Source organism: Cajanus cajan, chromosome 4 (assembly GCF_000230855.2).
Source record: "Cajanus cajan strain Asha chromosome 4, NIPB_CcT2T_4, whole genome shotgun sequence".
NCBI classification, from domain to species: Eukaryota; Viridiplantae; Streptophyta; class Magnoliopsida; order Fabales; family Fabaceae; genus Cajanus; species Cajanus cajan.
The window spans coordinates 32,746,067-32,757,833 of NC_138520.1; the positions used below are offsets into that span (position 1 = coordinate 32,746,067).

Consider the following 11,767-nt stretch of genomic DNA (forward strand, 5'->3'; position numbering starts at 1 on the left):
GAAAAAGTTAATTATAAAAAAAAATTAAATTATTTAAAAATTGAATGTTTTTAGCTAAATTAAGTTTTTTTTTAAAGAGTGTAATTTAACTAAAAGATTTGATAATTAGAGACGAAGGTAGTAACATTTTCCTTGCTTTACAATCATGAAACTGCAAAGAATTTTTGTCAAACTTTTTCTTTGGCTGCACAAAAAGTTACATGGCTCTACAATCAAGACCCGATCCAAAATTTGCGTCAATCCTCGCATTTAATCCAACTTTAATCAGCCACATTAGATCAATGATAGATAGATACAATGTTGCAGCAGCTGCATCAAAGGAGTTGCAGCACAGCATTAAATTTCTGGCATGTACCCTTACATCATCAACAGCAAATCATAGAGCATTTCTGGCATGTACAAATTAAGGACAATTTTTAATACAAAGTAGACATGACCTTAACATTTTAACTTAAAGATCATGTTATAAAGCCTAGGTGTGTGAACCCCGTCTATGTTAGTTCAAACAGTGCTAAAATATAAACTTGTAATCACGTGAAAGTATGAAAAATGAAATCATGGAAGAGAAAAGAAAATGATCACAGTTTCTTTAGCCTTGCTAAATGTCTATGATGTTGGAGCTTCCCATTATGAAGGTACTTGTTTATTTGCTGCAACTGGGTTTTCTGCTGGTGTCATAACTGAACTATCCTGGGAAATTGTCGTTTCTTCCTTTGAAGGTCCTCCATCTGCAGTTTCAGTGTTAACATTATTACTTGAACCTGCAGTCACACCCAGCTGCAGAGCGACAGATGAAATCTGAACTTTGTTATTACTTGAACATGCAGTCTCATCCAGCTGTAGTGCAACAGATGACATCTTAACTTTTGTTTCCCCAGTAGAACTATTAAAATGTGCTAAGGAATCTGAGACTTGTGTCTGTGAAGAATTTTGAGAGGTCGGTTCATGACTTGATCCAGCCATCAATATTGGCACTTGTATCTGAGCAGCTGCAGGACCTGACAGTGGTGCCGTTGCTGGTACTTGAATATTGGATAGCACATTCATCAAGAACTGAGCCAGAAATTCATTAACACCTGTTGGAACACTAGTACCTTGTTGGACTGGAAAATTATTAGCATTTGATAGAGTATTGATCACAGGAGGGTGTGGTTGGATCCCTGCTTCTCGATTCATAGCTTGGTGACCATAGACACGCTTGAAATTTGACAAGTGTTTTTTCCCTATCAAATGACTATTGTAGACAACCTGTGAATCACATTTAACATTGCACAACTCACATATGAAAGACGTGACCTGCTTAGGCTTTGGAGGTTCCAAAGGTTTTCTTGACCCATCATCAATCCTCATGTATTTACCTCCTCTGCCTCCTCTCATCTTACGCTTGAATCCATGACCGTGTATGGCAGGCTCATCTTTAGGTTCCTGCTGAGGCTCTTCAGACACCCCTGCTGCAACATTATTCTGAAGCTCAGTTTCATTATTGTGATTATCAGATGTGGCTTCAGAACCCATATTATCTTCTGGTAATCCTTTCTTCTCAGATTCCTGAACTTCCTCGGGTTGGATTGTTAAATTTGATTGAGAGGTAGAAATATTTCCACTCAGTTGTCCATTTAGAGCTTTGCGTCTCTGTACTTCTTCATGCACAAGCAAATTCTTCCTATGCCGCTTTCCATTCTTATGCTGTTCCATTATTTCTGGAGTATTACACTCGGCCTTACAAATTTCACACCATAACTTACATTGTGGTGCCTGCAATGGTGAAGATGGCACTTGTGCTGGATTATGTAAAAATGATTGCCCAGAGACTGAAGTGACTCCATCAGCAGCAGGCGCATCTGAACTATTCGCAATGGTGGATTCAGAAGAATGAGATGAAAACTGTCTACCATCACCACCCCTTCCACGTCCCCTACCACGGTGGTGACTGAAACGACCACGCCCAAAGCCTCTAAATGGTCTACCACCCCTGTGACCTCTACCTCTGAACTGAGATGGCCCAATCTGCAGATAAGCATTCAAATAGAATTCAAGCATACATTAATAAGTTGCAGATTGCAAATAAAATAAATGCAAGAATCAAGATTGAGGTGGGAAAGATTTAAAAATGTGCACATAAGTGGCACCGTAATCATAAGGGAAGGTAGCTTGAGAGAGAGAAAGAATGATAGAAATAAAAGAAAACATTTAACAATGGAAAGCTCAAAGATCAGTTGTTCAGAATTTTCAAATTATCAATCATCCACCCACTAGGTGTAACACCCCGTTTTTAATAAAATATAATATAAATATTAATAATTTTGGTATTTTTAATTTTATTAATGAGAGATGATTAATATTTATTTTATTATTAATTACTATATTTTGGGATAATTAAATATGTTGGTTTTAGTAATTAATTGTAATTATATTTATATGAATATATTGTGAGGTTTTATAATTAAAGGTTATATTATTTAATTATTTATTAAATAAGAGAAGGGATTTTTGGGATAAATATGGTTGACTTTTTTTTAACTAAAGGGTTAAAGGAAGGTTAAGTTAAATAAATAAAAAAATGTTTATCAGTTTTTACATTCTTACTTCTCACGTACACTTCAAGCTCAAAGAACCTGAAGGAGGAAGAAACCACTCCAGAGTCAATCATCCAACTTTTCCTGCTCAACAAGGTAAGGAGGGGGTGAGAAACCTCGCTTTGGGTATGGGAGTGTATGTTGGGTAATGGTATTAGCCCCCGATCTTGTCTCTATTGTATGTCTATGTGTGAGGAGTTTTCCCCAAATGTGTCTTGTTCACTCTGTTTCTCCTTGAATGTTCTAATTGATGTAATTAGTATGTATGTATGAGTAGTGTTTGTGTTTGGATTATAATTGCAGACTTTGATGTTCCTATGGAAAACCCTAAAGGAATACATTTGTAGTTGTATGAAAAGATTTTTGAAGACGTAATTGTATGAGTAAATTGTATTTTTTTAATGTTTATTGCATGATTTAAAACACTTTCACCGATTGTATGAGTAGATTGATGATTTGGGATGCAAATACGAAAATCGCATATTTCGGAGATTTTGATTGTAGAAACCACGCTGAGCACCATTTCTGGCACTAAGAGTCAAGGTGGCAAAGAGCTAGAAGTGTTGTCTGCGACCCTCTGACTGAGCGTGAGTTTCACGTTGAGGAGTCTAGCACAAAACGCCAATTGCCCTATTGTGCTTCCTTCGTTCTTTGTTCAATGAATTCTATTGGTGTAATATGAATCTTATGTTACTTCTCTCTTGTGATCTATGACTAGCAGTGATGTGAGTTCTTGTACTATTCAATTTTAACCTTTAAGGAATACAATTGATTATTATATGATATGAGATAAATTGATATCGTTGAAATGACATGAGGTTATATGATAACCAGACATGATAATGTGATATGATAATGCATAGAGTCTTGTTTTATATGTATCATTTGCATAAATGTTTTTAAGAGTACGATATGGAATACATTGCCAGGAAAGGCCCCTTTATGTAAAAGTTTGGTGATCAATCCTTGGAGATAGCTCGATTTGTAAGTCTCAATCTCGTCCATTGTGTGCATGGTACGTATCTTGTGTAACTTAGTTATCCTGACTAGACCTGCTAATATGTCTTTCTAGTGAGAGTGCGCAAAGGATATAACCCAACATGTACTCTTAAACAACTTTATGTATGTTGCTAACGGCAATGCACCATGTGATGTTTTATTAGGACTACATGCATGATCATATGTAGTTTGTGTCCATTACATGTGCATTTTAATGTTACATGTTAATTAATTTTTATGTCATGAATGATTGAAGTGTTATATTGTTATTAACCTGTCTATAATATGTATATATACATGTATTGTTTGTGTTTAGCTATCCAGTGCGCATTCCTACACTATCAACCAAAGTGAGATGTTTTCACTCCCTTTCCTTTTTTGTATTATTTTCCCTTGGTTGTTATGCAAGTGAACATCAGCACGAGGCTGAAGATGTTGGTCATGAAGCTTAGACTTCCGTGTTGAGCTTTGCTCATATAGGACATGTGACATCAGGGCATAGATAGGACTAGATTAAAATGTTGTTTCTATTAATTTATTTCAAAAACCTTAGTTTTGCTTCTTTTGTAATTTTCGCTGATTATGCTATTTTGTTCAAGTTACGAATGTGGTGCTCTCTATTTGAACATGTTTGGCATAAAGTTATGAAGGATTATGTTATTTAGATCTTGGTATGCGAGATAAAGGGTGTCACACCAAGGGGTTTTGACAAATTTCTGCCCATCAGTAATATATATCAGCCACATGATACAATTGATCAAACAATCCTTGACAAATGCTTGTCAAATGAGATCCCAAAAATATGCCCAAAAAATGCTTCCCTAAGTCTAAAACTGTAAATAAAAGCCCTCTGATAAAGGAAGAAAGAAAGGAAATAAAAAAATAGTACATACTAAGATAATTAAAAAAGAAGTGGCTCAAGATGAAAACTTTAACAAGCCACATACAAATCCAGAAAAAAAAAAAAAAATATATATATATATATATATATATATATATATGAACCAAAGAAAGTAGAAACATAAATGGGTTTGTACAGCAAATAATTTTTTTTTTAATAGAACAACATAGAATGACCTAATACCCAACCTAGTTCCAAAGCAACCAGAAAAGAATCACCACATGCAGCATTGATATGGTATCAAACATAAGAGCCACAATTACTTTTGAGCTCATACAATGCAAATATTGTCTTGATCTGGTCACATTCTAGGGAGCTGTGGCCAAATATGCAGAATTCTCAACATCTTCTGAAAGTTTAAGATTAAAAGCTGAGGATTTAATGCCTATCCAGAATTGACATTTGGTCCAGAGATTCCTGCTGTATTGGACTCTTTATTTTCATTCTGTTATTTATTTGTCAGTTGGTTAGTTGTGGGTTGCTGTCAGTTACAACTGAACATTGTATTTTCCCTATCATAAATATAGGGATACTTGTAGTCTTGAAACAGAATGAAACATTTCAGATTTAGAATAATTTTGTTCTCTCCTTCTCTCTCACTGAGATAGAAATCTAATATATGCCTTAGAGGTAATGCAACCGATTTCACGATTAAACCTACGTAGATCATGAAGTATACTCAATGTAAAGCCAACCCAAATATATGCCCAACGTCCGAATAAATTATTTCATTTTCACAAACAACATTTTCCTATAATTTCCAAATCTCATATTTACTGAAGCTTTTGTCTTTTCAATTTACACGTTTGAACTTTAATCTAAACATCATGAAGCATTTGCCCAAACACCTCATCTTCACCATGCTAATAGCAATAACAGTAGAAGATATTTAAACGGGTGCTCAGAAGTATCAACATTAACCAAACGCGAATCCAATTATTAAGGTCAACCAATCAATCATCAAAAGAAAGTGAAGCACGTAAGTCATCCATTTTAAAGCAGCTTCTGAATACTAAGTGAATATTATGCACATATACAAATTCAAATACGAGATACAATTGTAACATGACAAGGTGATACAACATCATGTTGTGTATAAATACATATTTATATAATATATCATCTCATAAAACATTAAATAAAAATAATAAATATAGATAAGATATCATTTAAAAAATGGGTACTCCGTGTTTGAAATGCATAACGGAAGAGAAAAGAATGGAAGGAGTGCACATTTATCAAAATTCTTTCTCTCATTTGGTATAAAAGAAAAGAAGGAAGCAAAAGAAAATTATGATAGTCCCACACCAAAATCTTTTCTTTCCAAATTGCAAAGAAATCCTCATTAAAAAAGGATAAAAATTAAAAATAATATTATACTTTTATGAATACACCATGCGATGAAACCAAAATTATTATATCTTATTGGACTATTTATGTCATTTTATAAATATATTACTTTCTTTCCTTTCTTTCTCTCTTCTCTTCTACTACCAAACATCATCTCATTTTCTCTTCTTCTTGCTTCCTTTTCTTTCCCTTTCTTTCATAAACCAAAGAAAGCAGAGCATACAATCGTACATTGTTACTCCCAATTTTCATGGGTATGTAACAAGACTACATTCATCTTATATATATCCTTGGCATCCCACTCACAGTGACAAAAAAGTTCAATATGCAATACGCGGTTCCCTAACACATGATACTTAAGGACTAACCCAAATAATTTTCCGAAAAATGAGAGAAAAGAAAATGGGAGTGTAAACAATAGTTTCATGTGATTCACTTTACCGGTTCCATTGGCACCCGATCAACGTTCCCAACAAGCTGCGCGAGAGCCCCGGCTACCACTGCCACTGCCACAGGGTTGTGCGAAACGGCAACCGGCGCAGGCTGGAGGTGTGAGGGTCCAGCAGAATGAGGGTGTTGTTGGAATTGGGGTTGGTTGTAGTGTTCATAATTATAGGCATTATGGGGCTGTGAATGTGATGATGATTGATCGAACGATGGAGTTTGAGATGGGTCGGAGGAAGAAGAATTCATGGCTGGAAAAAGAGAGATTTTGCTATGTACTGTGTAGGGATGAGAGGTCACGGGCGCCGCCTCAACATCTCTCTTCTCTTGCCGCCCCACCCTATTAGGTATTCCACTGTGTTCAACTTCTCATTACATTGGATCGGCCAAGCTCACATTTTACTCACGGTTGCTAACTTTATTTTATTTTTTTTAATCTATTTTACCACTATATGGAGTTATTGGGATAAAAGAAAATCCAAATTAAAAATTAATTCATATTTCTTGAACATAAATACTTTTAAAAAGAAAATATCCGCGCAAATAAAAATAAATCCATGTTGATTATTATTAACATTTGCAAATTGCAATAGCAATTATATCGGTATAATTTTTATAGTTAAAAAAATTCCTTGCAGTTTCATATAAAAAAGTTCACAATACTTTATAAAAAAATAAAAATAAAAAGTTGTGTCTTTTTAAAAATTATAGTTCATGTTCCTATAAAAGAAAAGTTTTGTTTCATAAAGATGTTTTTGTTCTTCATTTATTTTCATAATTTTAGCTTCTTTTATATATATATATATATATATATATATATAAAAGTTTAATTATACTTTGTGTTTCGAACTATTTTTCTTGTGAGTCTCGCTTTCAAGTTTTTTTTTTCACGACTTATGCTCTGATTTTTTTTTTATTTTAACGATTTTTGTCCTCTCGTTCAACTGTTTGTGGAGTATGGCTTACCAAATTACAGTGTAAAAAATGTTAATGGCCTTGTGTAAGTATATTATGGTAATACTGTTGGATTAGTATGCTCACTACAAAGTTCAATTATGAAATTTGATTGCTTCTAAATTATAGAACACACATTTATGATCGAGCATAATTTTTAAATGTAGAAGTACATGTTTGTTAAGCTTATACAAACACTAATAGTTTATAATTAAGTACTTGGCTATATGTTAAGCATGTTACTTTTATTTTTGGATTCATGTGAGATATATAAGTTAATATACATTAAAAAAATGGCAACTAATTAATTCACTAGTTGTTTAAAAGTTCAGGTATTGAATTATCACAATTCAATCATAAAATGGAATCATATGATTGTACCATTTGGTCAATCCATCCATTTTAGATGCAAGTTCAAGTTAAATATATTCTATTTTTATAAGAGGGATCCAATGGGATCAATAATTTCAACAAAACTTTTGTTTAATAATCAAACAACACTTTCATACAAAGTTATAACTAGCTAAAAAAGCAAAAAGTTTACCAAAAAGTTAATTAACCTTACAACTATTGAAGCAAAAATGAATATAAATGTATAACACTACAATTTTGATGATAACAAAGTAAGAAGCTTTAAACAAGTGTAAAGAATGACCATAACTTAATGATCGAAGATCAAAATTCAACGCCCAAGTCATAAGGCTCTCACATGACAAATATATCTCGAAGCCTATAAATATAAGAAGACTTGAAGGGAAGAAAAGAACTATGTGAATATTATCTATACACGCTTAGTTTTAGCTATGTCCAAACTTGGATCATCTTTCTCTAAGTCTTGTAACATTTGTCTAGTGGATGAATAGGGACAAAAGCTTAAGTTAGAACATCCTTGCTCTAACAAGTTATAATTCTCTAAGTGTACTAAACTTACCTACCCTCTTTGTGAGAGCCATCTAGAAACTCAAACACTACCTTACCTTGTAAACTTGAAAATGCTAGTTAAAGAATATTTACAATAGGTTGTTGTGTTTGTAACATAGAAATGACAACTAAGAATACTTGCGTAATAAGTTTCCATGTTAGTGGAACCTACGAGTTAGAAAGTAATAGGATATAGCTTGGGTGAGATGAACCAATATAAAAAATAAAATATTTTTCTCGCTATTCTTTTGCTCTCACAATTAATGAGCAAAGAGTTTTACAAACTTATATTGTGCATTTGTGAAAAAGTTTTTAGAAACCTTCGCTCACACTATCAACTCTCTTTCTGAGTGTTATGTTAATCTTCAACAAAAACACTCTATTGAAAGAAAGGTTTAAAAAGAAGTATTAACAAGGATGGTAACTACATCTATGTCAACAAGGTCTACATGTGGAAGTATAGAACAGATATATAAAAAATCGCAAAGTACATAAAAAGGTCACAATCATATTAAGTGAAATCACCAGTTTCCATAATATTAGAGGGTACAAATGATAGACAAATGAAGAAAAATCTTTTAGTATTTTGAAAAACAATTGATGGAAGGGCATCAATTTCCAAAATGTAAAAGGATTGATGCATAAATCACAAGAAAAGTTACTTGAGGAAAAATTCACCTAAAAGCAAAAAGTTGAGGCATAAAGTGAAATTGAGCCTTTGTCAGACATGTCATGCCAGCATTCTATTAGTATTTTGACAAATAATTGATGGGAGGAATACAAATTGCTAAAATATAATTTGTGAGGGAAAAAAAAGCTTGGAGGCAAAATTCATCAAAAGTGAAAAGTTTTAGGACAAAAAATGTAATTAAGCCTTAAAAATATATTTTGTTGTTTTGTAAATAGTCTCCAGTGTTTTAAACAATCCTTGTTAAGTAAATATATTCATATTTTTCGCACAACACATGTTCTGCGTGACATCTTTAAAAACCAATTACGTGTCTTTTTAAAAAAAACAAAACAATCCTCGTTATTGTTTAATTTTTAACCTTTATTTTTTGTTTACAACTATTTAAAATCATAATTATTATACATATTCGTATTATATTATTATTTTTATATAGTCATTTGGACTGCTTGGTTCTACCCAATTTGGCCCACCGTGCAAAATAGGGCGAGTTAAAAAGTCTCACCTCCATTAGGGCCACCAATTTTCAAGCCCCATCTGACATTATTTGTTAGTTGTTTAGGTCAATCCAATAGACCAAGTTCAAATTGAAAACTCTACTTGTGATAATTAAAGTTCTTTTGATTAATTTATATGATTTTTTTTACCAGTAATTAATGTATAAGGTTGGTTATATTTGGTAGAATTAATTTTAATAAAATCAATTTTGAATAATTTAATGCAATCACTATATATATGTTGCAAAGCTCCACCTTGTCCTATTCATTTTCGATTAAATATTTTCTTCTCCTTACTCTCTTGTTTTTAGTCCTATCATGGGTATCCCCCAATCCATTAGGTGAATAAATACTAACCCTACTCATGATATTGTGACTACTATTGACCCAACCAATTTTCGCACATGATAGAGATTGAACATGGATTTCCCACTAAATAGATCATCTCCATAATACGTTTACACAAAATGTTTAACCACTACACTAACCCATTAAGTTTCTACTTTATCTCCTTACTCTCTAATTCATTCTCAATTAAATACTTTCTTTTCATGAAGAGGAAAATTTTACATTCCTAATATGTATTTTATAATGAATCTTCTTATTTATTATCTATTATCTACAAAAGTAGATTTTGTTACATACACAAATGTCACTTGCATCACCAAAATAATTGTTTTCTTACTTAAATTTCATCATAATAAAATGTTATTTATTATACACCTATTAAAACTAATGGAACAAGCTTTTAAGAGTGATGAAAAACTCTTTAAATCTTCTTCCACTCCCAAGATCATTCATCGATGAGGTGCCTCGTTGAAGAATAAACTTGAAAACGATGAAGGAGACAAAGGATGGAGATACCACTTCTCAAGGAGAAGATAAGTCTAGAAGGTTTCTCACCACAAGGAAAGGATCCTTGATAAGAGTTGCATATGGAGTCACACTTTATTAGAGAAACTCAAAGACTCTTGAATTTGAAAGAAAACTCAATTTCAATCTCATATATGCTAAAAAATGAGGAATCACATGGAGATCATACACACATATATATAGGCTTGGTTAGCTTGTAGTGCAAGTTAAGTAAACTATGCTCAATTAACTTGTTATCAATCTAACTAACCAAGGTTTTTCAAATTTCAATTTCAATTTTGGAATTCGAATTTTGGCTTCCTAATCATTAAATTCACACTAGCCAATGAGAAACATATGACAAGGTGTAGTAGGTGTGATGAGAGTGTAGGAGTAAGAAATAGGGTGTAGAAGTAAACATGTAAAAATGTGTGACCAAGTGTGGAACATATGACTAGGTGGGATTGTGTAAAGCCAATGGGAGGGTGTAGAGAGCCCAAAATGGATGTCCACTCTCATAACAAATGTTCTCCTTCATCTCTTGGCCTAAACAAGCTCAATTAACACATTTTTCAATTATTAGTTGCAACCCCCCATAGAATACTAGGTATACCTCTAAAGGAAAAATTATAAGAAATAAATTTATATTTTAATTGATCCAAAATACAAGGTAAAAGAAAAAAGAAAAATTATTTACAAAGAAGAAGATATGAACTACAAATAAGTAATCCAAAGCTCAACTTGAGTTTGAGTCTTCTTCCTTTATGCCTAGTTCACTCCTTTTGGTTCTTTTTGGACTTGGATCCTTGGGCATGATTCCATAAAAAAATTCTAAAATTCCCACTTACATTATTCCATACATCACAAATACATAGATTAGTATCATGAATATCCACTTAAGGAACTTACACGCAAATAGGTTCTTAAGTGCTCAAGTTTTGTGCCAAAAACAAGTGGTTCCATTCCCAACTTTGAAGAGCATGAAAAATAGAAGTCTAGATACTATATTCTTTCTTATTACCCACAAATAAGGTATTTCTTTGTTTCAAATACTTTTATGAAAGAATCAAAATCTAAAGCTTGCTCGGCACATACAAAAAATCCAAAATTAATTTACCTTGCTAAGCTATATTTTGTGCATGAGTAGAAAGGATCCCCAAGCCACCTTGGTTAGATAATTTGACTCCAATTCTCCTTGTACACTCTTATATTTAGGGATGAGAATAGATCAGACTTTAAATAGGATTCTATGACCTAACATATTCGAAGTCTGGCCTATTTAATAAAAATGTCAGACTTTGACTTTAAAAAATCCTATTTATTTAAAAAGGTCACACTTAGACTTATAAAAAAGTATGTTAGACTTAATAGAATGGCCTATTTATCTATATAATATAATAAAAATAATATACATATTATATTATTAACAATATAATTAAATAAATAAATTTATAATACAAAAATTAAATTATAAATATTTTTTACATTTTCACTAACTTAATTAAAGGTTTTATATTCTTTATTCATACGAAATCAAGCAATAGAAAATAAAAATTCTAGTAGTCTCATTCTTACCTGCTCTTTT

General features: G+C 32.3%; 1 protein-coding gene across 1 annotated transcript; it reads right to left on the reverse strand.

Moving 5' to 3' along the window:
* Positions 1-223: 223 nt before the first annotated feature.
* Positions 224-6,674, reverse strand: LOC109813435 (uncharacterized). Its single transcript, XM_020377626.3, has 2 exons — positions 6,268-6,674; positions 224-2,007 (listed from the first exon to the last, which is right to left on the reverse strand). Exons 1-2 carry the CDS (start codon positions 6,517-6,519, stop codon positions 628-630), a joined length of 1,632 nt encoding a protein of 543 aa, XP_020233215.2. The 5' UTR covers positions 6,520-6,674; the 3' UTR covers positions 224-627.
* Positions 6,675-11,767: the final 5,093 nt, after the last annotated feature.